At 45.3% G+C, this 27,847-nt stretch overlaps 1 protein-coding gene across 2 annotated transcripts; it reads right to left on the bottom strand.

Moving 5' to 3' along the window:
• Positions 1-2: 2 nt before the first annotated feature.
• On the bottom strand, positions 3-26,429 carry oxa1l (OXA1L mitochondrial inner membrane protein). Of its 2 annotated transcripts, XM_030337569.1 has the most exons (12): positions 26,275-26,429; positions 25,734-25,868; positions 25,480-25,608; positions 25,058-25,358; positions 24,456-24,599; positions 23,908-23,993; positions 22,694-22,858; positions 21,369-21,473; positions 20,655-20,817; positions 20,316-20,396; positions 19,544-19,707; positions 3-112 (listed from the first exon to the last, which is right to left on the bottom strand). In XM_030337569.1, the coding sequence occupies exons 1-11, from the start codon at positions 26,392-26,394 to the stop codon at positions 19,586-19,588; spliced, it is 1,551 nt and encodes a 516-aa protein (XP_030193429.1). In that variant the 5' UTR covers positions 26,395-26,429; the 3' UTR covers positions 3-112; positions 19,544-19,585. The 2 variants fall into 2 exon arrangements, with proteins under 2 accessions (XP_030193429.1, XP_030193428.1); XM_030337568.1 differs by lacking the exon at positions 3-112 and having other exon boundaries at positions 19,360-19,707.
• Between the last annotated feature and the right edge of the window lie 1,418 nt (positions 26,430-27,847).

Genomic DNA, 27,847 nt, shown 5'->3' on the forward strand with positions numbered 1-27,847 from the left:
TCCGTTGCAGCTTCACAAATTCACAACACAGTCCAGTAAATATTGTACGACTTTACTCTGGATAATAACACACAGACAACTCTTCACTCCGCTCCCATTATTGCGTCCATATTTACACACGATTCGCTGGGCTCCAATCCATGCATTGCCCGGTTTTGCTGTGCGTGCAACATAATGTAGTTTGTGTTGTTTATTTTCAACCTGGTTTGCTAAAGAGGCTCATTTAGCTAACAATAACAATAACTAGCCAATGAAAAACGGGAACGCTATAAGTGCTGCAACCAGGAAATGACATCACCTTCTCGTAAACCATGTCGGGCGTACCGGTGTACCAGTGGCGGCTCGCCTATAGAGGGCGCTGGGGCGCCGCCCTCCCGCCGACCGGACATCTTTTCTTTTTTAAATATCCTATATATTTTTTTTAATAATCTTCTCATTTTGAGAATTAATCTATTTTAATTGCATTCGAATAATGCATTTACTTTAGAATATCTTTAGAATCCCCCTTCATTAAATCTTCATTGACTTAGGCCTACATGTTCAACGTTCATTTTGGTGATAATAATAATATCTTCATTTTATAATGCGCTTTTCAGGTACCCAAAGTCGCAGATTACAAAGTCATAGAGGGGGGGGGGGGGGGGGGGTATTACAGACAGGGGGACAGTACAAGCAGGACACATGTACATATACAGGCAAAGAAGTGGGGGGGGGTATTACAGACAAGGGGGACAACGCAAGCATACACAGCACAGGCAGAGAAAGAAAAACAAAACAAACAAAAAAAAAAAAAAAAACAGTTATTGAGATGTAACGGGGTAGAAGTGTAGGCAGTTATGGTGGCTAGGGATAGGGAAGATCATAGGCTTGGGTGAAGAGGTACGTTTTGAGGCGGGACTTGAATGTTGTGAGTGAGGGAGAGTGGCGAACAGATTGGGGGAGGGAATTCCAGAGTCGGGGTGCTGTGCGTGAGAATGCTCTGTCGCCAAAAGTTTTTAATCGGGATATTGGTATAGTCAGGGTGAGAGTGGAGGAGGAACGGGTGGCTCGGGAGGGGCGGTGGGGGAGGAGGAGGTCAGACAGGTAAGGGGGGGCTAGGTGGTGAAGAGCTTTGAAGGTGAGGAGGAGTATTTTGAAGTTGATGCGCTGCTTGATGGGGAGCCAGTGGAGAGAGTGGAGAACGGGAGTGATGTGTTCACGGGACCGGGTGTGGGTGAGGAGGCGGGCAGCAGAGTTTTGGACCATTTGGAGTCTATGGAGGGAATGGGAGGAGATGCCAGTAAGGAGGGAGTTGCAGTAGTCGAGGCGAGAGGAGATGAAGGCATGGATGAGGGATTCAGCGGCAGGGGGGGGGAGGCAGTGTCTGATTTTGGCGATGCGGCGGAGGTGGAAATATGAGGTCTTGACGATGTGGCTGACATGGGGAGTGAAGGTAAGGGTGGGGTCCATGATGACACCGAGATTGCGTACCAGGGTGGAGGGGGTGATGGTTGAGGAGTCGATGGTGAGTGAAATGGGACCAGTTTTATTGAGAGTGGATTTGGTGCCAATGAGGAGGAGCTCAGTTTTGTCACTGTTCAGTTTGAGGAAGTTGTGAGTTAGCCAGGTTTTTATTGTAGAGATGCAAGTTTCGATGTGGGTGAGGGGAGGATTTTGGGGGGATTTGGTGGTGACGTATATCTGGGTGTCGTCGGCGTAGCAGTGGAAGTCCAGGGTGAGTTGGCGGAGGATGTGACCAAGGGGGAAGAGGTAGCAGATGAAGAGGAGGGGGCCGAGGACTGATCCCTGGGGGACCCCCTGCGTAACTGGGGAGAGGGTGGATGAGTGACCGGAGAGGGAGATGAACTGTTGCCTGTTTGTGAGGTATGATGTGAGCCAGTCAAGTGCAGAGCCCTCAACACCCAGTTGGCGCAGCCTTTGTAGGAGGATGGAATGGTTAATAGTGTCAAAGGCTGCGCTGAGGTCTAGTAGTAACAGGATGTTGAGGGCACCGGAGTCTGCAGAGGTGAGGAGATCATTAAGTACTTTGACCAGGGCTGTTTCGGTGCTGTGAAGTGGACGGAAACCAGATTGGAGGGGTTCGTAGAGGTTGTTTGACTGGAGGTGGGTGTGGAGTTGGGCGGCGACAATGCGTTGTCTTCCGTGATGTCTTCCGTGGGGCGCAGTTCGCTCAGCCCCACATGCCTGAATTATTAGCCAATGGTTCCCCCGTTGCTAGGCAGAATAGTACATAATTTCGCCAATCAGCGTCGTCGAATTGTATGGCTTTGGGGCGCTCAAGATATAGCACCAAGCGCAGTGCACCGTCCACTGCGCGTAACCGCGCATTTGCCAATGCCATTACCTCAGAGATCAGCAAGATGGCGACTTTGAGTACTGCTACCACTGTTTCCCTGTGAGTTCAGCTAGCCCCAAATTCAGTTAAGTCTTTGCTTATGAATCCCTTCGAAAGAAGAACATTTGCAGAAAAATTGCAAGTAAAAGAAAAAGCCAGAAGTGAACATAACCGAACAAGCAAGAGAAAAGGATAGAGCCTACAAGAGAAGTTTTTCCAGAGTTTGGTTCAGGCTTGGCTAACTAGCTGTGGGTATGTCAATGCAATTTTTTTGCTTTCCTTGTATACTTTTTAAAATAAGTGCGTGTGATAGTTCGTGGACACAGACAGGGTTGACAGACCTGAAACATCTGTCAGAACGGATAAAAAAAACACAAGCGAGCAAGAGTGCATATGAACAACTGTGTGAAGCTAGCCATGCTAGAGGTAAGCGACTTCTATTTATTCCACTAGCCTGTATTTCCCTTGAGATGGACACTGGTTGCAGACCCTCACATCCTCCCCCCACCCCTTTCAAGTGTACTGTATATAGTTCTCTGCAAACCTATGGTGGGACCAGGCCTTCATTGTGCATATTGTATATAGTCCTCTGCAAACCTATTCAGTGTACAGGTTTAAAGATTTGCGTTTCCATTTGCGTTTCCACACCGCAGTAACTCTTCTGCGTTCCTCAGATTATTTGAACCTCAATTTGAGTTTGAATATGTCGGTTAGAAATGTCAGTTGGAAAATACCAGTTATTAAAATGTATGCGTTTGCTTCGTTTACAGCCTTAATACCTTCATAGTGATGATAAGATGACGGATATATATTCCACTACGCCAACAATTGAATTAGGAGTTAATCAGTCATCGAGACGTCATAACCGAACCAGTTGAGACGTTTATTTGTTGTTTTTAGTTAGAAGATACATTATGCCAGATGAATTAAAGTGTGATATCTCAATATTAACAGTATTAATTGATATGTATTGCCGGTTTAACAATGCCGGCATGACTCCAAACACCTTCCCGTTAAGAAAAACAAGAAAAAGTACAAGTCGACCTGCCAGAGGCTTTAGCAAACGTTGTCCAAGTAGCAGTAATAATGAGAAAAGGAGTCTGAGCAGTGCTTTATTTCAGACGCACGTTCATCATACGTGCTGACAGACAGCCCCACACTGTAATGCGGGGGCCTGGGTTTGACCCCAGGCTGACCCCCCTACTCCTTCTCCTTGCTTTTTAATATATTTTTATTTAAATTATGCAGGATTTACAATTCAATTCAGGAAGATACAAGAAAATACACATTTGAAAAAAAAAAAAAAAATTTTTTTTTCACTGTCAATAAGTGCCATGGCCTCATTCTTTTTTCCCTGGAGTCAAGAGTTCGTTGTCTTTTTAGCTCTGTTTGAATCTGTTTGAATACCACCTCTCCCGAGATGGATTCCTGTTTTATAACCATGGTGCACCTAGTGTTCCACAGCTTGTTAATGACGGCGCACGCACACCACGGACCAATAAAAGGCCTGATCCATGGCAGACATGCGTTCCTCGAAAACTCCATACATAGCAGCTTTATATGTGACATTAACGTTAAAACCAATCTGTGACATTTTCCCCCAGACATAGTATAAGACATACTGTGATCTGCGGCAGTCTACAAGCAGGTGCTCAACTGATTCATCTTCATCACAATTATGAATTGGACATTTAACAGTTTTAACGAAACAGCTCCACTTCACCACTGCTCTAACTGCTAGTCTCCTGACTGAGACCAGCCACATTACGTCTCTCTTTTTTTCAGATATAGTTTTGCTCCGTATGTTTTTCAGACACACCTGCTTTTCAGTATCATCTAGATATTTATAGGGGAAAATGTCACCATACAAGTCATTACACACAATAATATATATATTTTTACTGGGCGTTCCAGGCCATTCAATATTCAGATGTACAGATTTCTCTATAATATCACCATACATTACTTTAAAATAAGGCAGTGAACTTCTAGCGCGACCCCGCTTTTTGGTCCAGCTCAAGGCCTCACCTATCCAAACAGCCTTTCTTTTAAAACCAGATGCAATGTTTTTACAAAATGCAATTCTTAATTTTAGCCCCAGGTCCACAGCTCCGAGCCCCCCGTTCTTTTTGTTTTTATATAAAAGTTCTCTCTTTGTAACCTCCCTTGTGGTTCCCCAAATGAAGTCAACAAGCATTTTATTTATCTTTTTAAGTGTCTGGTCCTTAGGAGGAAAAATGGTTGCCGAGAACAGCAGCTTTTACACAACACATGTTTTTATGATTAATATCCTGGCCCTATAGCTACATGATTTATTTTCCCATTTATCCAGTTCTTCTTTAATTTCTTTATCTTTTTCATTCCAGTTTTCTCCATAACAATCGTTCCTACTGAACTTTATGCCCAGGATTGACATTGTGTCTTTATCTTTTATATCTATTATTGGTTTTGCCTCACTCCTCCCTAACCAGACACCTTCTGTCTTGTCATGGTTTAGTTTGGACCCAGAGATCTCTTCATATAATGAAAAGTGCTCATTAACAATATTCAATTCTTTACCGTTTTTAATTATAATGGTAATGTCGTCGGCATAGGCCAAGACAACTACTCGCTCGCCACCACTAGCGTTAATACCCGAGAGCCTTTTATCGTTCTTAAGCTTGCTTAATAAAGGGTTAATAGCGAGAATGTAGCGAGCTGCTGAGAGGGGGCACCCTTGTTTTACCCCCCTCTTGATTGCAAAATAATCTGTTAAGACCCCATTGACATTTATTTGAACCGTGGATTCTACATATAACAATTTAATAATATTAATAAGTTCTTGTTTAAAACCATAAGCCCTTAGCACTTCCCACAAGTATTCTCTAGATATATAATCAAAAGCTTTTTTTTGGTCAAGGCTTATCAAAAAGAACTCATCTTTTAGATTGCCACTGGTAATGTCTCTTAAAAGACCTAAGTTGTCCCACATAAGCCTCCCCCTAATGGCACATGTCTGTTCCTTTTCCACAAGCTTCTCTAGATCATCATTTAGCCTGTTTGCTACTATTTTCGCTAAAATCTTATAATCTACATTCATAATTGTGACATGCCTCCAATTATCTAGATTGGGAAAGGGCCCCTTTTTATATATTAGCGATATCACACCATGATAAAAGGATGCGTGCATCTTGCCTACTTTGATTCCGTCATTAAAAGCTGAGGTTAGCAAGTCTACCAACGTGTCTGAGCAAGAGAGGTAAAACTCATTAGGAAGGCCATCTGGCCCTGGTGACTTTCCCTTACGTAACTGAGAAATTGCTTCTCTTACTTCATCAGGAGTGATTACCCCACCCTCTGAAATAAGGTCGACCCCGTTCAAAATAATGGAGCCGAGAAAAGACTGCAAACTTGACATATTAATATCACATTTTCTATACAGTTTTTCACACATTTCTCTAATCGTTTCCCTTTTTGTTTTCTCATCTTCTATTAAAAGACCATATTCATTTAGTATTGGGCCCACATGCTTATTTTCGAGTTTCTTTTTCTGTATACCTGCCAGGTTATGTACGTTGGTAGGACATGCTGTATCCCCCATACCTGCCTGTAGGCGAAGGCAGAATGATACGTCATTTAATTTGGCCAGCTCAATTTCCATTTCGGACAAAGTCTCTGTGTCCATCTCCGTTTTATTTGCTTTAGTTTTCAAATCTACAAAACGAGCCATGAGTGCACTGTATTTTGCATTTTGCTCCTGGTTTAACATTCTGCATTTAAATTTGAAAAAATACCTCAGACGTTCTTTTAAAACTTCCCACAGTTTCACATGGGACCTGGTTAAAACCTTTAAACTTTTTGTGACTACTACTTCTTTTTTTAATTCAGTGATTACATCGTTGTTTCTTTAAACAGTTAACATTTAGTTTCCAAAAACCTTTTTTTTCCCGTCTTTCCAAATTTTAAAAGTGCTACTACAGCCAGGTGGTCTGAATTGACCAAAACCCGAGTCTTATAGCTTACAGGTGTAATGTCAGCAGTCACGTATATCCGGTCTATCCTCGTTTTGATACGCGCATCGAACCGAGTATAGCCTACATCAAAAGGATGCAGCACTCTAGAAACATCTTTAACTCCACAAGATTCACTCATTTTTTACAAAGCATCACCTTCCCTATTCCTGCTGCAAGGATTCGTAGGGACAGGGATCCTGTCATTAGCCTCAGTATACGAGTTGAAGTCCCCGCTCAGGACAGTGTAAAAGCCCAATAACAGTAGCTCATATAGTTTTTTAAACATCCTCACTTTTGTAGCTGCATCTTGAGTAGTGTATATATTAATAATTCGCATTTTTAAATTTAAATAAAAACAATCTACTAATAAAATCCTCCCTGGAATGATTTCTCTTGTCTTTATAATTTCTGCATTACTTTTAAAAAAGATAGCTACTCCATCAGCTTTATCACAACCTCTGGACACAATGGAAGTACCTTTTTCCCACCTGGCACGCACGTCTTCAACGTCAGCCTGTGATGTTAACCGTAGCTCTTGTGCAGAGATAATGTCATAACTTGTATTATGGAGAGCAGACATCTTAGTCTCTCTATTCTTTATGGACTGGATACCTCTCACGTTACAGGTTATAATGGAAAGTACAGTCATGGTGACAAAGTGATGTTAACCAGCCAATCATTTCTTCTGTTTCTTTTCTTCACTTACCAGAGGCGACGTCTGCCTCTTCTGGGAAACACTGACCTGTGAGGGTCCTGTCGACTCCGCTGAAAGAAGGGGGGGGGCCTCCTCTTCGCTAGAGTCCGAGTCGCTGCCGAAAATCTGATGCTGCATCAGTGTCGGGCTTCTGATGCTCGGTTCCTCGCTTGCCGAGTCGTACGCCTCCTCCGACTCCTCACCTCGCTGCTCACCGATCCCGGCGCAGTCCTCGACGCCTGAGGAGTAAGACCAGGGCGGCAGGATCTCATCAACAGCCTTCTCCAGCTGCCTGACTGCCTCCTCCGTCTCCTCTCCGGCTGTAACCTCTGGGCCACAGGGACTGGGCTGACTCTCCACCTGGGCAGGGGCACCTGTGGAGCTGGCTGCATCCCTCGCCAGTGCAGCTGCAGCGAAAGAGCCTCTCTGAGCTCTCCCACGGCCACTCCTATTGGGCACCCGCTGCCGTTGTGGTCCCACTCCAGCCATCATCTGCAGCTCCCTCGCCTCGTCGTCACCCAACTCCCCTCCGCTCTATGCTGGCTTGACTCCTCCTCGCATCTCCTCTCCTCCCGGTGCACTCTCCTCGGGCTCTGTCCGCTGAACTGCTGTCAGTGGAACGCTGGCTTCACCTTGTGCTGGCTCCGGTCTGGTGGTCCTCAGCAACGCCAGGACCTGCCTCTGCTGCTCCTCGGCTTGAGACTTCCTACGTGCCCGTGCCACGTTGCTGAAGCTCCGGGGGCAATGGAAAAACGAGTGCCCTCGCTGTCCACATAGACTGCACTCTGCATCATTTTTGCAGGCATTTGCTTTGTGCCCCAGGCTAGCACACTTCCAGCACTTTACCTCCCGGCACTCCTTGACCCGGTGGTCCGTGCTGTTGCACATAAAACAACGCACCTCTTGGCCGGGATACTGAAGTCGGCCGTTGTAAGGACCCAGGGTCACGGAGGTGGGCAAAGACATTAGATGATTGTTTGCATCTCGCTTGTGCTCCACCTTATATTTGCGGATGCCGTACCATATTCCAAACTGGTCTAATGGCTTGTACGGCTTCTGCAGTATGCTACAATATCGATTCAGATACACCTCGACGTCGTGATCTGACACACGGCCAGTCCAGAACTTAACCACGAGGTTAACTACACCAATACTGACTGAGGAGTCAATGGACCAGATTCCCCTTATCCTGCTGACTCTCAGCAGCATGCTGCTCCAAGAAGCGACGGAGTGTAGCTTGCTGGTAGAAACATAGTTCAAATTCACGCCTGTTTGGCAGGGCGATGAATGAATGTACGTCACGGGCACACAAAAGGTTGGATTCAAACAACAGTTCTTTGCCAACATACTCCCGTGAGGGTGGATCTGCTTCACCTGTATATTTCAACCTAGCCCAGTTGTTTGCAAACTGGGATTCGAAAGTTGATGCCATGAAAGATCCAGAGCACTAGACCTCCGTCTCGTGCTCTATACTTCTAGACCTCTAAATTTCCTCCTTTTCCTCGTCCAGACATGATCAGCAAGGTTTGAATTCAGACGATGCAGTGATTTCCTCCTTTGCCGCGTCCTGACATGTTCGAGAAGCTTTGGTAGTCTACATCACCCTAAAGTCTGGTTTAACATGGCTGCTCGTCGGCTTACTAGCCACTGGGATTAATATCTCTCCTGGTAACCGGGACCACATGCTCTCCTCGTAAAGATGACTGCGGATGACATCTCCTACAATATCGGGAGAGAAATCCCTGCGAAACTGCAACGATGTCCGTTTAACCCTTTACTGCCATCCACAACGGTTTTAATTGGTGGATGAAACTGAGCTCAAAAAATGCCAAGGCAGTTATTAACTTCTTTCGGAAAGCGGGCTCTTACTCAAAACATGTGAATGGTTTTAATAAACTTGACTTGAATAAGTTGAGTTTGTTATTTTTATTCACATTGTATGTATTGTTTTTTCTCTATTAATTTTAAACTCATTTATTGATTACTTCGTTTTTACAACGTCTCAGTCTTTTTACAGTCAATGATATAAATACCGATGGCTAATAAATGATTATTATCTCGGTGTTCCCTAGCCTACCGCGCCATCCTGAAGCTAACAACTGTTTATCATCCCGGTGTTCCCCAGCCTACCGTGCCATCCTGAAGCAGCCACTGAAGAGCGTCCGGGAGATCCTGGTCAACCAGACCGCCCACATGCTGGCCTGCTACCGCAAGAACTGTGCCAGCCCCTCTGCCGCCAGCCAGGTCGGTGGACCACTGACCACGCTCCCAAATACAAGAAACTGTGTCTCACGATTTTATGTGATGTCGGTGCAGCTCTTCCCAGGGGTCTGACACATGTCCCGCAAAAGGCTGTGCAGAGTTTTGCTTCACTGCGTAGTCCAATTCAAGACGCTCTGGATCCAAAGACGGAGTGTTGTTAAGACTCAACATGTCGTTTAAATGTACAATTAAATTCAGGGTATTTAGCAGACGCTTTTATCAGAAGAGACTTACAATGAGTACATTCGTCAGAAGAAAGAGAAACAACATATCGCTGTCGGTACATTAAAGATATTCATAGAAACAAGTGCCGAGCAGTAATATGTCGTTGCGTGTCGATAATATTTGTATTCATTGTTCCATTTCAATTTCGCTGGATTTTAGTTTGTTCTGTTAGCGTTGTATATATTTGGTAAAGTCTAGTTATTCATAAGTGCCTTCAGGTCATGCATCGATCGGCTTAATAGTGTCATACCGTACTGGACATACATATTTTCTACCCCAACGAGACCACTGTAACATTTTACGCAACACGACTTACAAATGTAATTTAAGGCCCAATCCCATTTCTACCCCTTAACCCTCCCCCTTGTTTTGAAGGGGGAAGGGGAATGGGATTGGGCCTAAATGTAATGACTTCTCTGGCTGGTCTAATGGACTCCTCTCCATCCGTCCGTCCCCTCCTCCCAGCTGATCCTGCCCGAGACCATGAAGGTGTTCCCCGTGAACATGAACAGCCTGATGAGGACGGCCCCCCTGGTGGGCAGCACGGAGCTGTCCACGGACGACCGCGCCCACCAGCGGCTGGTCGTCATGGCCATGGGCGTGGAGGACACCCAGCTGCTGCTGTACCCCTGCCTCATCCCACTGGTGAGGGGGGGGGGGGGGGGGTTCACCGAGGGGGCAGGGGCTGACTCTGACTCGGCTAGAAATGGTTTTGAATGGAACTCGGTGGAACTCGGTGGAACTCGGCGGAACTCGGTAGATGATGGTTTTTCGATAAAATAGATTTCCGATCAATTGTAACGTTTCCGATCTTTCCGCAGCACAACATGGAGCTGGAGGGCGAGGCGGTGCTGTCGCCGCTGCGCTGCTCCGAGGACCGCCTGGCCGACGGCGGAGCCGTCCTGCTGGAGAACGGCCACGCCCTCTTCCTGTGGCTGGCCCAGGCCTGCCCCCCCGAGCTCATCCAGGGGCTCTTCAACCTGCCCTCGCTCGCTCACCTGCAGCCCAACACGGTCAGCAACGCACGCAGGCTCCCCTCACCCTCAAACTGACCACCTGTTTGGTGATCAGTCAATTCACCGCTGATCGGGTTCAGTGTTTTAGTGTACTTTGACGTTTAACATGCCAGACTTTATAGATGGATATATCTTTGAATCGATAAAGTCTTTACATCTAATATAACAGTGATAAAAAAGAAAACACCATCTATCTATTATTTGTTACCATCTATCTACAGATAGATGGTAACAAATACTAACAATTATAAGATATCATAATATTTTCCAAAAAAAAAAGAAGAAACCTACTGAAATACTTAATACTTACTTAATACTTCAGTATTATTTCCTCAATGAAGTCAATTTCAATTATACCTTAAGCTAGAAAAGGCAAAATATATGAGGCATTTTTTTAAACTTATTTGTTGAACGTCTCTATACAACTTTACAGCAATAAATGCATCCAATTCTCTGACGAGAAACAAATCGGTGGCTGTTGCAGGCAATAAGCCGGTCCAAACATTTAATCTAGTAATGCGCACTAATTACAGATGACCAGAGTCTTCCACAAGGCTACTGCTAAAGCTAGGCAGCTATTTATTAATCTTCTTTTTTTGGGTATGGTCGCCTGTAGACAAGGTGCCGGTGTTACACCGAATTCTGCGACCCACCGAACAGTGTGCTCCCAGGGGGCGCGGTTGCACATTTTCTTCAACATGCACGTTATAACTAAAACATAAGATCTCCCCCCACCAGTGGGTCTCTCTGTCCTTGATACCAACATTAATTCTAAACAGCATTTTACGAAGTAGCCTATAATAGGAAATGCTCAAAGGTAAATCAGCGTAATTGAACACTTACTGTAGCTGTTTATGGGTAAAGAAGGACCGTACTAAACGCCCTATCCATTGTATGGGGCTGTAAAATGCTAATCAAATCAAATGTATTTATTAAGAGCCTTTAATAAAAAGGTAAGGGGTTGTGGGGAGATTTTATGTTTTATTTATGTTTTTTTCGTGCCTGTCTATGTTTCAAACTCTTGCAGATTGCAGAACATATGCAACAGCGCCCCCTGGGGTCACACCTTTCGGTGGGTCGCAGAATTCGGTGTAATCCCGGTGCACCGGGACACGGAGCTGTTCGCCTACGGTGGCTGTGGACCTGTGGTGAGTGCCTCGCACCTGACCCCCCCTAGATAGGTTAGATTGCACTCACCAAGGAAAGCTTAGGAACATACATAGGTTACGGGTTGTCTCCACGTCTCCAGAGTGGATCACCTACAGCTCTAGCCACTTCGCTAAAGTTTAAAATAGAACTTATAATTCACATAGCATTGTTCACTTGAAATTGATTATTGTGAATTAAGTCATTCACAGTAATCAATTCACACAGACAGTTATCCGCACTCATCCATTCACCCACATGGGTTCGATTCCGGCCTAGCCCTAGGCCGGAATCAAACCTATGTCTCCAGAACAGAAAGGTAACAGCTCTACCACCTGCGCCACAGAGGCACCAGCTAGCTATTGGTGAGAGGTTATAATTGACTTTACAGTTCACTTGGAATTGATTATTGTAATGTATTTTGATTCCAGGGAGAGCAATCTTGGCGTGAGCTGAACCCACGAGGAGCACGTGTTTCAAGAATTGGTCACCCGAACCCAGGTCTGCAGTGCTTATGAAGGTCAGTCCTTAAAGACGTCAGTACACTCCACCACGTAATCCTGTATTTGAGAGCACATGATCTTGTTGATTAGGGAAATCCTCCTGTTCTTGTCCATTCTAATTTGAACTACGAGTAGAACTTCTGAGATTCACAGACTGTGTGTCTCGGTGGTGCAATGGAGAGAGAGACGCTGTCTGCTGAAAATTCAACCTCATCTGAGATCTAGCGACCTGGGTTCGAGTCCTGGTATGTCTATAAAATATTCTGGTTTTTTTTACACTTTTACCAAACAAGAGGTGCCTCGGCAGTTGAGCTGTTTCCTATCTGTTCTGGGGACATGGGTTTGTTTCCTGCCATGGGCAGTTAGTGGGAACAACTGTCTAGTGAAGGGATCCATACTCTCACACATTCATTCGAATGACTGTCTGGGAGAATGGGTGGCTGTGAATGAGTGCACTCACTCGCAGCCATCCATTCTCCCAGACAGTCATTCCCCCTCACCCATTCATTCCGAATCACTGTTTGGGCTAATTGATTAATGTGAATTAAGTCATTCACATCAATCAATTCACACAGACAGTTATTCGCACTCTTCCATTCACCATACATTCATTCCCACAAAACCTGCCGTGGCAGGATTCAAACCTATGTCTCCAGAACAGATAGGTAACAGCTCTATCACCTGCGCCACAGAGACACCAGCTAGGAATTGGTGAGAGGTTATAATTGACTTTACAATTCACAAGACATCAGTTTAAAATACCCACATTTTTTGTCAGGAGTGTTGTTGCTGGGACTTGAACCCAGGTCTGCAGTGCTTACACTCATCTGGCCTTATTAACGACAAGACACTCCACTTGACCACAGACATGCTAGTCATAACATTGGTCAAAGTCATATTTGACACGGTAGATTCACATAACATTGATTCCAACCATAAGTATAACTTCCGAACTTCTTATTCTGTGTGTCTCGGTGGTGTACCGGAGGTAGTCGATGCACACCTAATCTCAACCGTGATCTGGAGACATGGGTTCAAGTCCTGTCCATCATCGTCTCCTTGAAACCTCTGGGAGAGAAGTAGGGTGACAAGTTTTAGCATTTTAGAACCTTTGACCAATAAGAGGTGCCTCGGCAGGTGAGCTGTTTCCTATCTGTTCTGGGGAATGAGTGCACTCATTCACAGCCATCCCCCAGACAGATACAAATACAGAAGTATATGCAGATTAAGAGTGCTCTTATCATCTTTATTGTCATACCTGTCACATTGATATTAAATCCTGTACACGAATGAAAATACTAAAAAAATAACTTTTCTGTACAGGGATTCAACTGAAAAATCGACGCTTCCAACTTCATCAGACGAAACAGTAACGTCTGAACAATTGGCTTCTCGAACGGTTCAAACTACAACAGCAGAGCCATTGACTTCTGCATCAACGGTTCTGACTTAAACGGATGGAACAGTGACGTCATGACGACCAATAAAAAATGACAGCATCACCCCTTGTGATTTCTTAGAGAACTAATGACATTTTATCAATAATTTATTTTATAATTGATAAAACACAAGTGTTACCCCTTATGTTTTATTTGGATAAAATAACAGTATTACCCTTATGATTTTTTCATGACGACCGAAAGAAAACACCAGTGTTACCCCTTAAGTTTGAATTGATAAAAAAAACAACGTTTTTTTACGAAGAATACAGTGTTACACCTTATGGGTTTTTTTCACGACGACCAATAAAAAACGAGTGTTACCCCTTGTGTTTCCTTTGAGAACTTACGACAGTCTTACCCATTTATTTCATAATTGATCAAAAGCGACAGTGTTGCCCCTTATGTTTTATTTGATCGAATAACAATGTTGCCCTTTTTTATTTGTCATGACGTCCGATAAAAACGACAGTGTTACCCATTATGATTTTTTTCTTGATGAAGGATAAAAAACAACAGTGTCACCCCTAAGTTTTTTTTCCATGATGACCAATAAAAAAACAACAGTTTTACCCCTTATGTTTTTAAGATAAGAAAACCGGTGTTGTCCGTTAAGTTTGAATTGATAGAAAATGACAGTTAGTCATTTTCCCTTTGTCTCATGTTTTTTTCATGACGACCAATAAAAACGACAGTGTTAGCCCTTACGTTTTTTTTCATTAAGCCCGATAAAAAAGAAGACAGCGTTACCCCTTATGTTTAAAAAAAAACAAACACCACTCTTGCCCCATCATTGGTTCGACCCGTGGTTAAATTCATCAGACTTATCCGTTTCACCGGTTCATCAGGGCCCATGAGATTGGTCTCGATAATGTTGTGTCCTTTCCTGTTTCTACGGTTGTTGAATTCGGCGGAACGGCTTTACATCTGAATAGTAATATGAGAAAAGAAGGTCAGGTTATGCAAAGGACTACAAAGACGAGCATCAAAACAGTCAGCACTATAACAACGCGTGTGAATGTTGTCACCAATTACATTTTTCCATCACAGTATGCTTGGTACCTTGCCAAGGAGGCACCGTTTGACTTGACTGTTGTAAGTAGCCATTACATTAAATGAAAAAAGAGCTGACGATTGAAAAGATACGTTTAAAATAAGAATTGGATTTTTCAATTCTTTTTTCGATATTGTAACAATATCGAAAAATGCATACTTGTATGCATATTTTATCATTGTCAATTCTTGGAATATCCCCTTACTTTAGAAAGACATGCCTGTCCTCAGAAAATGGTGGTGCACAGTACTGCTTGAGAACTTCCATCTGGATCGGTATGTTTTTGTTTATTTCAAATATGAATGTATACCTCAACCCCAATATTAACAAAATATGTATAATTCCTACAATCATTTCTCTTTATTTATACAGGCACGGCAGAAGGTTCCCACACTTCATGGAGGAGGCCAAACAAATGGCGGCTGGACTACTTCCACCAGTCTTCAGACTGAGGCGAAAAAGAGAAGTGAATGACGTTTCCAGTGACAGAATACAAATAATATATTGTTTAGGCTTAATATTGATTTGACTGTTTGATTCTTTTGACAGTGATTTGGAGCTGATGGCAGTTCATGAAGAAGCTATATCTTTAGGATTCTGTAGATTATTTGTTAAATAAATTGTGAGGAAACTTTGGTGTGGTTATTCTTCAATGTATATTTATATCAAATTATGATGATATACTTTACAAAAAAAAATTTTTTGATTCTATTAGACATATTAAAAAAAAAATACTTAATTCTAATGGTCAATTACTTAATGAGTAAAGTGTATAATACACAATTCCATAAAATAATTGTCTACACCCTAAATCAGTTTATTCGTCTAAATAACGTTAACAAAATTAAGTTATAAAAAAAGCTTACTGACATGTCATAATATTGTTTTATTCTAATTTTTTGGTCTAATAAGAAAAAATCCTGAGGTATTTGTCTAAATAACGTTAAACCTTTTTTAAGCTCTAAAATGGTTACTAACGTGTCGAAATATTTTTTTATTTCTATGTTTTGTTAATTCAAGCGATAAATAAGTTTATTTGTCTATAGAAAAAATAATCGGAGGTAACTTCCGTCCAGCCACAGTACTTCTGTCCCGCCTGGGTGGTGTTCTGTCATGCCAGGGTGTTCTCCGGGGCTGCAGCTGGATACTATTGGATTTCTGTGGCAAGGAAGGCGAAATCATAGGAGTTGAACTTCGGTTGAGATCTTTGAACAGAAAACTATTCAAAAAATGAATATGCATAGATAAAACGAGTATAGCAACGTTAGACTTGCCTGCAAATAAAAATATATGCTGCAACTCAATACTTGCGTTTAAAGTTCTCGTCGGACTGTAAACAATGACACGCCGACGGATGAGGAATTCTAGCCCCGGATATCCGGCACTACCGGTGCCCCGGATATATCGTCCCCATAGGTAGGTCGTTGTCATAGCATACGTTTCGAGATTGGTGTTCCATGAAATACTATTTATGCAATTAAATGAACCAAACAGCAAGTTAAGATTTTGACTTCGTTAATGGAATAATGTTACAACTTAAAAGACATTCCCACACACGCTTTGTTTCACAGTCAGTCAACGCCTGCCCTCTGATGGACAAAACGAGAACTGCGGGCAGTATATTTTTTGTGGCCAGATTACATACGAGGAGAACTTCGGTTAAGCTCTAAAAACATATGACTACACATTAAAGCCGAAAATACAACAGCAACGCCGCTGTTTTTAAAGTATTGATTTTATTCATATAATAAAGTTATAAATTAAAAACATTCCCGAACGCCAATAATCACAGTCAGTCAACCCCTGCCGTCTGGTGGACAAAACATGAACTGCACGCAGTCTATATATATTTTTTGTGGCCAGGAACGCAAATAGATTCGAGGTGAATTTCGGCTGGGCTCTATAAGCAGAAAACTGTATTCAAACGCATATGTATAAATAAAACTAGCATAGCAACGTTACACTTGTCTGAAAATAAAATGCTCAAACTCTTAAAAATATTCCCACAAACTTCAATATTCAGTCGAAATGAAACTGTATGCAGTATATTTTTGGTGGCGAGGAAGGCGAATTCATACGAGTTGAACTTCGGTTGAGATCTTTGAACAGAAAACTATTCAAAAAAAAATATGCATAGATAAAACGAGTATAGCAACGTTAGACTTGCCTGCAAATAAAAATATATGCTGCAACTCAATACTTGCGTTTAAAGTTGCTCGTCGGACTGTAAACAATTACACGCCGACGGATGAGGAATTCTAGCCCCGGATATCCGGCACTACCGGTGCCCCGGATATAACGTCCCCATAGGTAGGTCGTTGTCATCTATGGCGCTGACGAGACGCGGAGCCGCCATCTTGGAGTGGTCATCCGCTCCACTCAGTGTAATCCGTTTGGCTGGAGCAATGAACTGTCAAGCGCATTTAATTAATCATACCTCACTGAATACCACTGATTTTCATGCGGTTTTTTGTCATACGTGTAGCTATGATAAAGGCCACATGGTTTGGCGTGTTTTATTATTCAATACCAATTATACCAATAGTACGGTAATGTTAAATCTTGCTTGTGAAAAGTAATCCCCCGATTCCTATTGTGGATGGTCCGCCGATTTGAACAGGAATACGCTGAACAACAGCCCGGCATCCTGTTTCTGCTGCTGTTGCTGCTCCCGGTTGACCACTCCAAGATGGCGGCCGTATTTCTCGCGTCCCAGCCTTTATTATGTCCATGGTCCCAGCAGCCAATGCTCCGTCTACCTATAAGATGTCTATGGTCAGCGCCAGTAGGCGGTAGCATTCGATGCTCCGTCTACCTATAAGATGTCTATGGTTGTCATAGCATACGTTTCGAGATTGGTGTGAACCAAACAGCAAGTTAAGATTTTGACTTCGTTAATGGAATAATGTTACAACTTAAAAGACATTCCAACACACGCTTTGTTTCACAGTCAGTCAACGCCTGCCCTCTGATGGACAAAACGAGAACTGCGGGCAGTATATTTTTTGTGGCCAGATTACATACGAGGAGAACTTCGGTTAAGCTCTAAAAACATATAACTACACATTAAAGACGAAAATACAACAGCAACGCCGTTGTTTTTAAAGTATTGATTTTATTCATATAATAAAGTTATAAATTAAAAACATTCCCGAACGCCAATAATCACAGTCAGTCAACCCCTGCCGTCTGGTGGATCAAAACATGAACTGCACGCAGTCTATATATATTTTTTGTGGCCAGGAACGCAAATAGATTCGAGGTGAATTTCGGCTGGGCTCTATTAGCAGAAAACTGTATTCAAACGCATATGTATAAATAAAACTAGTATAGCAACGTTACACTTGTCTGAAAATAAAATGCTCCAACTCTTAAAAATATTCCCACAAACTTCAATATTCAGTCGAAATGAAACTATATTTTTGGTGGCGAGGAAGGCGAATTCATACGAGTTGAACTTCGGTTGAGATCTTTGAACAGAAAACTATTCAAAAAAAAAAAATGCATAGATAAAACGAGTATAGCAACGTTAGACTTGCCTGCAAATAAAAATATATGCTGCAACTCAATACTTGCGTTTAAAGTTGCTCCTCGGACTGTAAACAATTACACGCCGACGGATGAGGAATTCTAGCCCCGGATATCCGGCACTACCGGTGCCCCGGATATAACGTCCCCATAGGTAGGTCGTTGTCTATGGTTGTCATAGCATACGTTTCGAGATTGGTGTGAACCAAACAGCAAGTTAAGATTTTCACTTCGTTAATGGAATAATGTTACAACTTAATAAGAGACATTCCCACACACGCTTTGTTTCACAGTCAGTCAACGCCTGCCCACTGATGGACAAAACGAGAACTGCGGGCAGTATATTTTTTGTGGCCAGAATACATACGAGGAGAACTTCGGTTAAGCTCTAAAAACATATAACTACACATTAAAGACGAAAATACAACAGCAACGCCGTTGTTTTTAAAGTATTGATTTTATTCATATAATAAAGTTATAAATTAAAAACATTCCCGAACGCCAATAATCAGTCAGTCAACCCCTGCCGTCTGGTGGACAAAACATGAACTGCACGCAGTCTACATATATTTTTTGTGGCCAGGAACGCAAATAGATTCGAGGTGAATTTCGGCTGGGCTCTATTAGCAGAAAACTGTATTCAAACGCATATGTATAAATAAAACTAGTATAGCAACGTTACACATATACTGCAACGTTATGCAGTATATTTTTGGTGGCGAGGAAGGCGAATTCATACGAGTTGAACTTCGGTTAAGATCTATAAACACAACTATATCTATTACTAGATTTTTGGGCCCATCTGCAAATAAAGATATAAGCTCTAAATCCGAATTTGCATTCGAGTTGCTAATCGGAGATTGCTGTTCAGCAATTTTACAGGCTGAAATAAAACAGCAACACCACTATTGCTATGATTTTGAGTTTATTCATAGAATAAAGTTACAAATGAAAAACATTCCCACGCACACACAGTTCAGGTCAGGTGACCCGTCTTTACTCCAGGGAGCTAAAGCGATGTTCTGAGATGTTTCACAGCTAGAAGATGTCGTTTTAAGGGCTATCTCTGCCAAATTTGAACTAAAATTGAATTGACTAATATATTAACAATCGAATGAACAGTTAAAGGTTTTAGAATCATGTTGCTCTGATCACCATAAACAAGTTCAACTTTAAAAGCGTTTATTTATAATAAAATTACCAGTGATCATAATCTGAGTCCTTTCCATTTCCAAAACCCGTTGCAGCTTCACAAATTCACAACACAGTCCAGTAAATATTGTACGACTTTACTCTGGATAATAACACACAGACAACTCTTCACTCCGCTCCCATTATTGCGTCCATATTTACACACGATTCGCTGGGCTCCAGCCGCCAATCATTCCCATCTAGCCAATGGTCTCCTTCCATGGGCGGGCCTTGTCCCTGCCTGTCTGGGACACAGGCTTATTATTGGCCGGCGCTGCTTCCTGCTGGAGAGGATTGTGGGTAAAAGTCTGCCTCAATGGACCTGGGGAAGGAAGAGGAGAAAGGTGTGAAGGAGACTGTAGAGATGATGGCTGCATTCCAGTAGTCTTGTCTGTTGTACGTCCTGGCACTTAAAAAATAGTACTTAGCATCGTGTAGCCTCTTATCCTACCTATCTTTGATGTGTACGGGGAATGGGTTAACCTAGTGATAGTTAGTGCTTGGCACTTGGTTCTATCAACATCCTTAATGTACCGACAGAGATATAATGTGGTTTCCCTTTCTTCCGACAAATGTACTTATTGTTAGTCGCTTTGGGTAGAAGCGTCTGATAAACGCCCTGAATGTAAACGTAAATGTAAAGTGACTCTTCATGACTCAACAGAGACAGAGAGGGGTCCATTGTGGGCTTCTTAAATCTCTAGCTCTCATTCTCTGGACACGTTGGCCCTATGAGCGAGAGGAGCTCAGACCGGCTCCAAGCGGCTCAGACCGGCTCCAAGCGGCTCAGACCGGCCCCTGGCCAAACCAGCGCGGCCGAGCTCCCGTTAAATCCATCGCCAAGGGCCCGACGTGCCCCGGCTACAACCATAGCTTAGCTTAACCTCATCCTAGTCTAGAAGGTCACGGGGGTTAAAGGTCGCGGCTGACCTTTGGCGGCCAGCTCCAGGTGATTCTTGATCCTCCTCTCTCTCTCCTCCAGCTGCTGCCCTAGCTGGGCGTTCTTCCAGCCTGGAGAAAAGACAAGTAGAGTTCAGTCTTTCGCCGAAAAACAAAATATTATTCAACAGACGTATGCAATGCTACGTTCCACCTAGCGTCGAGAGCCAAGATGGCCGCGGCAGGGTGATAGGCCCAATAGGGCTTCTATGAAACACTGTTACCCAGCAGCGGCCATCTTGGCTCTCAACGCTAGCTGGGAGCTAGCGCTGAGAGCCAAGATGGCCGCCGCCGGGTGAGTCGGTGCCGTGACTCGGCGGCGGACCTCACCCTTCTTCAGGCTCTCCACGAAGCCGTCGTTGGCGGGCAGGGCGGAGGCGGGGTGGACGATCTTCTGGGGGATGGAGAGCTTCTCCCGCACCCAGGGGTGGCGGAGCAGGGCCACCTGGCACAGCGAGAAGCTGTTGGAGGTCAGCCAGTAGGTGAAGACCGCCTGGGGGGGGGTGGGGGGGGGGGGGGGACGACGACCAGGTTAAAGAGATGGCACACGCACACGGGCACACACACGATACCGATAATAATGGCTATAAAGCGATTCTGCAATGATCAATATATTGTTAGACGATTGCTATAGCTTTACATCATGATATATGTCTAACGATGAATCCACCATGACTGTGAACAGGTTAAGTTCTGGATTTCAGTCTTTATTCACGGTCCAAACTGAGTTCCTCAGTTGCTCTGGTTGGTAAACTGAGTTAACTTCTTTGGACAGTTAGCGTCCGTTCACGTATCCTTCATTCATGTGTTGCGACCACCTCAAATTGTTAAAATATTGATATTTGGGGCACTATTTCCTATCTAACTCTTCATTAATAAAGCATAACAATTCAGAAAAAAACAAAAAGAATAATATGTTCTTTAAGTAAATATAGAACAAGATAATATCAGTATTTGGCGCCGCTGTGACGGTTCAAGCAGTCGCACGAAGAAGGGCGACGATATTTGGCCGCACGGATCTTTAGTCCCGCCCCCGTCACTGACCGTGGGGAAGTTGATTGTTAGGGGCAGGATGACGAAGGGCATGATCCGGAACACCGTCTTCATGGCCTTCATGTTGGGGTTATCGATGCCCGACTCGGCGCCCAGCTGAGAACACACACAGGCTGGGGGTCAGAGGTCGCTGACCGCATTACGGTCCAGACCAGGTAGTATAGATCTAGAACAAGATCTAGAACAAGATCTAGAACAGGATCTAGAATAGGATCTAGAATAAGATCTAGAATAAGATCTAGAACAGGATCTAGTATAAGACCTAGAGTAAGATCTAGAGTAAGATCTAGAACAAGATCTAGAATAGGATCTAGAATAAGATCTAGAACAAGATCTAGAATAGGATCTAGAATAGGATCTAGAACAGGATCTAGAACAAGATCTAGAATAAGATCTAGAATAAGATCTAGAACAAGATCTAGAATAAGATCTAGAACAAGATCTAGAATAGGATCTAGAATAAGATCTAGAATAGGATCTAGAATAGGATCTAGAACAAGATCTAGAACAGGATCTAGTATAAGACCTAGAGTAAGATCTAGAGTAAGATCTAGATCTTACTCTAGATCTTACTCTAGTAGGATCTAGAGTAAGATCTGGAATAAGATCTAGAATAAGATCTAGAATAAGATCTAGAATAAGATCTGGAATAAGATCTAGTGGAAGATCTAGTATAAGATCTAGGATAGGATCTAGGATAGGATCTAGAATAAGATCTAGAGTAGGATCTAGAATAAGATCTAGAATAGGATCTAGAATAGGATCTAGAGTAAGATCTAGTGGAAGATCTAGTATAAGATCTGGTGCAAGTCTTTATCCACTAACGAGTGGCAAGAGCCGAGATTAAGTGATTCTTAACGACTAAACAGACATAAAGTTCAAAACACGTTTATAGACTAAACACACACACACACACACACAAACACACACACACACACACACACACACACACACACACACACACACACACACACACACACACAGTCTCTGCATTCCCCCTCACTCCTCTTACACACTTAATGTATGTTGTACTTAGAAATATAACTTAGCATTGTGTAGCATCTTATCCTAGCTATCTTTGTTGCATACAGGGAATGGGTTAACATAGTGGATGTTTTTCCTTCTTCTGCAAATGTACTTAGTGTAAGTCGCTCTGGAATAAAGTGTTTTCTAAACGCCCTGAAAGTAAATGGAAATATAGAGTTCCATTCAGCTCAACGTTATCCCTCCCCAGCCGACTGGGTCCCCGGTTAGGCCCCGCCCCTGACGAAGCCCCGCCCCCGATGAGGCCCCGCCCCCGATGAGGCCCCTCCCACCTCCAGGATGAAGAACATGGTGCCGGTGACGGCGATGGGCAGCAGGTAGAAGGGGTCGGCCATGGTGAGGTCGGGGAACCACAGGGCGCCTCCCGTCTGCAGGCTGGGCACCGGCAGGTAGGCCATCTTCCTCAGCGCGATGAAGAAGGAGATGAAGACGGGGGCCTGGGAGGGGGGGGACGCAGCGAGGTGAAGGCGGGCCTTGGACAGGATGTGAGCGCTCATAACGGGCAAGTGGCTGAGCGGGAATTCACAGGGAACAATCCAAATGGAAACACCAAAACCATCTGATACATAAGGGCTCAACTGGGGTCAGAAGGGTTGAATGGTAATTTTTGCACTGTTAAAGGGGCGGTATGTTAAAGGGGCGGTATGTTAAAGGGGCGGTAGGTTAAAGGGGCGGTAGGTTAAAGGGGCGGTATGTTAAAGGGGCGGTAGGTTAAAGGGGCGGTAGGTTAAAGGGGCGGTAGGTTAAAGGGGCGGTAGGTTAAAGGGGCGGTAGGTTAAAGGGGCGGTAGGTTAAAGGGGCGGTATGTTAAAGGGGCGGTATGTTAAAGGGGCGGTATGTTAAAGGGGCGATATGTTAAAGGAGCGATATGTTAAAGGGGCGGTATGTTAAAGGGGCGATATGTTAAAGGGGCAGTATGTTAAAGGGGCGATATGTTAAAGGGGCGGTATGTTAAAGGGGCGATATGTTAAAGGGGCGGTATGTTAAAGGGGTGGTATTCTGCTGATCACACTCACACCTGGTGGCAGAATACCACCCCTTTAACAACCAATAAACACTCATCTCACAGCCATCCTATTAAGTCTTTTAGCCCACAAGCAGGGCCGTGTGTGGGTCCCAGGGGGCCGGTCTGTGGGGGGTCCAGGGGGCCGGTCTGTGGGGGGTCCAGGGGGCCGGTCTGTGTGGGGGCCGGTCTGTGTGAGGGGGCTGGTCTGTGTGTGGGGGCCGGTATGTTAGGGGGCCAGTCTGTGTGGGGGCCGGTCTGTGTGGGGGGGCCGGTCTGTGTGGGGGGGCCGGTCTGTGTGGGGGGGCCGGTCTGTGGGGGGGGCCGGTCTGTGTGGGGAGCCGGTCTGTGTGGGGAGCCGGTCTGTGGGGGGGCCGGTCTGTGGGGGGGCCGGTCTGTGGGGGGGCCGGTCTGTGGGGGGGCCGGTCTGTGGGGGGGCCAGTCTGTGGGGGGGGCGGTGACACCGGGGGAGGGTGAGCCCACCTGGACCAGCGGCACAAGGAAGCCCCTCAGAGGGTTCACGTCGTGCTTCTTCTGGAACAGAGTCAGGTCCGTGTAGGCCTTGGAGACTGGACACACACACACACACACACACACACACACACACACACACACACACACACACACACACACACACACACACACACACACACACACACACACACACACACACACACACACACACACACACACACACACACACACACACAATTTTATTTACTAAATAAGTTATTCTCCCAGCGGCCATGTTGGTTCCTCACACTAGCTGGGTGGGGGGGAACCGAATGACCTTGCGGCCATCTTGGTTACACAGACTAGCTGGGTGGGGCGATCTCAGTTCATTTCCCCCACCTAGCTAGTAGTAGTTAGCAGCTAGCAGACCTAGCTAGTGTGTGGAACAGAGGAAGCTGCTGGGAGAACGCAGCCCACAGAATGACACACTGGTACCTTCTTAAGGAGAAGGAGGAAGAGAAGGAGAAGGAGAAGGAGGAAGAGAAGGAGAAGGGGAAGGAGAAGGAGGAAGCCCTCACACTCAAACTTGTTGCCGCCCTGCTTGGCCTCCGTCATGCGGCTGGTCAGCTTGGTCATCTCCGGCATCACGTTGTTAAGCTTGGCCGCCTCGCGCTGCCCCTTCACGATGACCGGGAACACGGCCAGACGGGCCAGCACCGTGCCTGGGGGAGGAGGGAGGGAGGGAGGGGGAGGAGGGGGGAGGAGGGAGGAGGAAGGAGCTATGTTTATGTTTTTGCCATCTACTGTGTATCCAATTTCATGATGTGATAACTGAGCTGATCAAAAGGGCGTTGTGTTGGCGGCTGACTCTGACAGCCTCCGTCTCTCCTTAGGGAGAGGAACGGTAAACGGGCTGCATTTATACAACTCTAACCAGGGGCCACTCTACAGCCCCACGATATCGCCTCACATTCACCCATTCATTCACACACCGACGGCGGAGTCAGCCACGCAGGGCGACAGCCAGCTCGTCAGGAGCAGTCAGAGCGAGGCGTCTTGCTCAGGGACACCTCGACACTCGGCTAGGAGGAGCCGGGGATCGAACCAGCGACCTTCCGGGTACCAGCCGACCTGCTGCGCCTCCTGAGCCACGTGCCGCAGAGGAGGGCTCCGACCTCACCTGCGACGATGGCGCCCCACCAGGGCATGCCCAGGTCCATGTGCATGAACTCCAGCAGGCTCTGGATGAGGCCCACCGGGGTGTGTCCGGCCAGGCCCAGCTCCACCAGGGTGGGCTCCGCCAGCTGGAGGACCTCCGCCGCCGTGGGCAGGGCCTCCCCCAGCAGCTGCTCGCCCAGCGGCGGGGGGAGCAGGAGGGTCGGGTCGGCCAGCGCTCCGATTGGAGAGGCGTCCAGAGTGGGCGTGGCCTCCAGAGAGGGCGGGGCCGCGGGGATGGCCGTGGTTACCGGCGAGACCGAGATCTGGAATGGTGCCGTGAAGAAGAGGCAAAACGGACGTTTCTAGGCCAGCAGTACGATATATATGTATCATTATTATTATTGTTATTATTTTAACTAATGAAATGAGTCATGTGTTGTGGACCTGTTGGGGGAGGGACTCTGTGAGGACCGGGGTGGGGTCGGACAGCACTGGCGCGGTCGCCAGCTCTGCTGCCGTGTACGGAGCTTCCTTCGCGGGAATGTCGTCCATGGAATACGTTTCACGGGGAAACTGAGGATCGGAGACGGACAAGGGAGCAGCATTGAGTCCATCTGGGCTAGCGGTTTAATAGCGGTCGCCTGACAACAACAACAACAACAACAACAACAGCACCGTGTGTGCAGAGTCCCGCTCACCTGTGTGCTGTTGTGCCTCACCGCCACAGCATTGACCAATAGAAACCTTCCGTTGGTACGTCTGCCGAGGAGGACCCTGGCAGTGGGACTCGAGCACGCCACTGCCGAGTGGAGACGACATCTCTGTCCGAACGCCTGTTAACCCACGGGGATACATGATGGGAAAAGGGTTGACCGACGCGAAGAGGGTTAACCGAAGCAACAGGGTAAACCGGTGGGAACAGGGTTAACTGATGGGGACTGGGTTCATTGATTCTTCACGTAACGACTCATTGAGTGCAGAGAAGTGTACAAATTCAAGAACGACACAACATGAGAGATCGGTGCAGAAACGTTGCACCGCAGGCCAGTTGTGAACCGTCTCTGTAGTTTAACAATTACGGGTCACTCGGAAGGCGGACCTGAGAGTGGACTGCTGCCTGTCAAAGTCACACCGGGCGTGCAGCGGCTAGCGGGTTAGCACACACACAAATACACACGTCAAACACACACACAAACACATGGACGTTCCTACGACCACGCACCGCATGGAGCCACTGACCTGGATAAGGAACTCTGCCGGTCGACCCCCGCTCCCCGGGCATAGTGTACCCTGAGTATGTCTGAGGAGGCGTCGCGCCAAGCGGCCCGGAGTCACCCCGCTGCTACCGAGGGCCGCCATCTTCAGGAGACGTCATAGTCGAGCTACGGAAAGCAACAAGGACGCAGCAGACAGCGTTGCCAGATTGGGCCAGATTTTCCAGCCAAACTGGCAACACTGCAGGGAAGCGTGTCAGAATATTGGCCACAAACGCTAAACACAGAATGGGAGTTTCCATTGTTTCATTTTTCGTTTATCGAGGCATTTATCTTAGCCTTTTATTTCGGAAATATTCAACATGTTTACATTACATTTACATTTATATAGTCTGCGATTTGTTTACTTCCTGTAGCGGCTGTACTATCATCACCGCTCTAAAGAGCTATATTTAGTAAATGTCTAGTTTGCATTTTCAAGGTTTTGTTCAATGTTGTAAATGATTGCTATAATTAAGATTGACCGTGAATATGAGGATGGACACCATAGACATCCTACATGATATATATAGGATGTATATGATGGACACAACCACGAGTTGCAAGTGGGGAAATCTCCCGACTTCTTGCGGCATTTCACGGAGGAACGCCCCCTTTTGGTCGGGCCCAATCGGGATTCTGATTCCGGTCACCAATCCATGCATTGCCCGGTTTTGCTGTGCGTGCAACACAATGTAGTTTGTGTTGTTTATTTTCAACCTGTGCCCTATACCACGAAGCTCGCTGAACATACCCAGGCTTTCTTGGGAAAACCTGGCTCGACAGAGCCGCAACTCGCAATCAGAGTTAAATGGTACCACGAAGCTCACTTTAGATTCAATTAGTTGAACCAGGTTTTCCGCTTTAGGTTCAGTGCGCGTTCAAGTGAAAGGGGCGTTTTTTGCGTCATTTTTCTCACCTTTACGATAGATCAAGCAGTCTATATGCGTATAAGTGAAAAGATTCTGCATATTGTCTGTAAAATAACTATGCCAAATGCAGAATTGTTCGCCATTAATCCAAATAGAATGATGATGATTTAAAAATGCATAAGCAACTTCCATCCTGCCTTATTCTATCATTTAGGGAATTCACTTTAAATACACCCTATTTAAGAAATGTATAGCATGTTTTCGACTGCTGAGAGGTAGCGGCTGTAGCGTAGTGGATTAGTATAAGACCCGAACGCCAGCGACCGGGGTTCAAATTCGCCGGTCTATCATCATGCATTTTACCCCCATAGATGTGGTGCCAGCACGGCCTTGAAAATATGGGTTCAAGTTCGAAATAAGCACAAAAATATAATTCCATAAGCTTTAGTGAATAAGTATTCCATATGCATGAGAATTAGGACTTTTTTAAGCTTCACATAAATTCGCGTCACTTGGGAGTCGAACCCCCCGCGCAGAAATTCAAGACTGACGCGCTACCTCCACTCTAGCACTCTGTCACTGAGACACAATGCGCAACAGTAATCATTGTCTACATAAGGTCCAAAAGGACGATCAAATAACGAACACCCTCTGATGAGAATCTGTATCTCTCATGAAGAACCCCAA

The sequence above is a fragment of the Gadus morhua genome, chromosome 17 (assembly GCF_902167405.1).
Source record: "Gadus morhua chromosome 17, gadMor3.0, whole genome shotgun sequence".
NCBI lineage: Eukaryota > Metazoa > Chordata > Actinopteri > Gadiformes > Gadidae > Gadus > Gadus morhua.

Coding starts and splice junctions, on each gene's coding strand:
- oxa1l (XM_030337569.1), bottom strand. CDS start 26,394: ATGGCGGCCCTCGGTAGCAGCGGGGTGACTCCGGGCCGCTTGGCGCGA. Junction 25,359..25,479: donor CAGAGTCCCTCCCCCAACAG/GTCCACAACACA, acceptor GCACCATTCCAG/ATCTCGGTCTCGCCGGTAAC. Junction 21,474..22,693: donor CCATGTTCTTCATCCTGGAG/GTGGGAGGGGCC, acceptor GTGTGTTCTCAG/CTGGGCGCCGAGTCGGGCAT.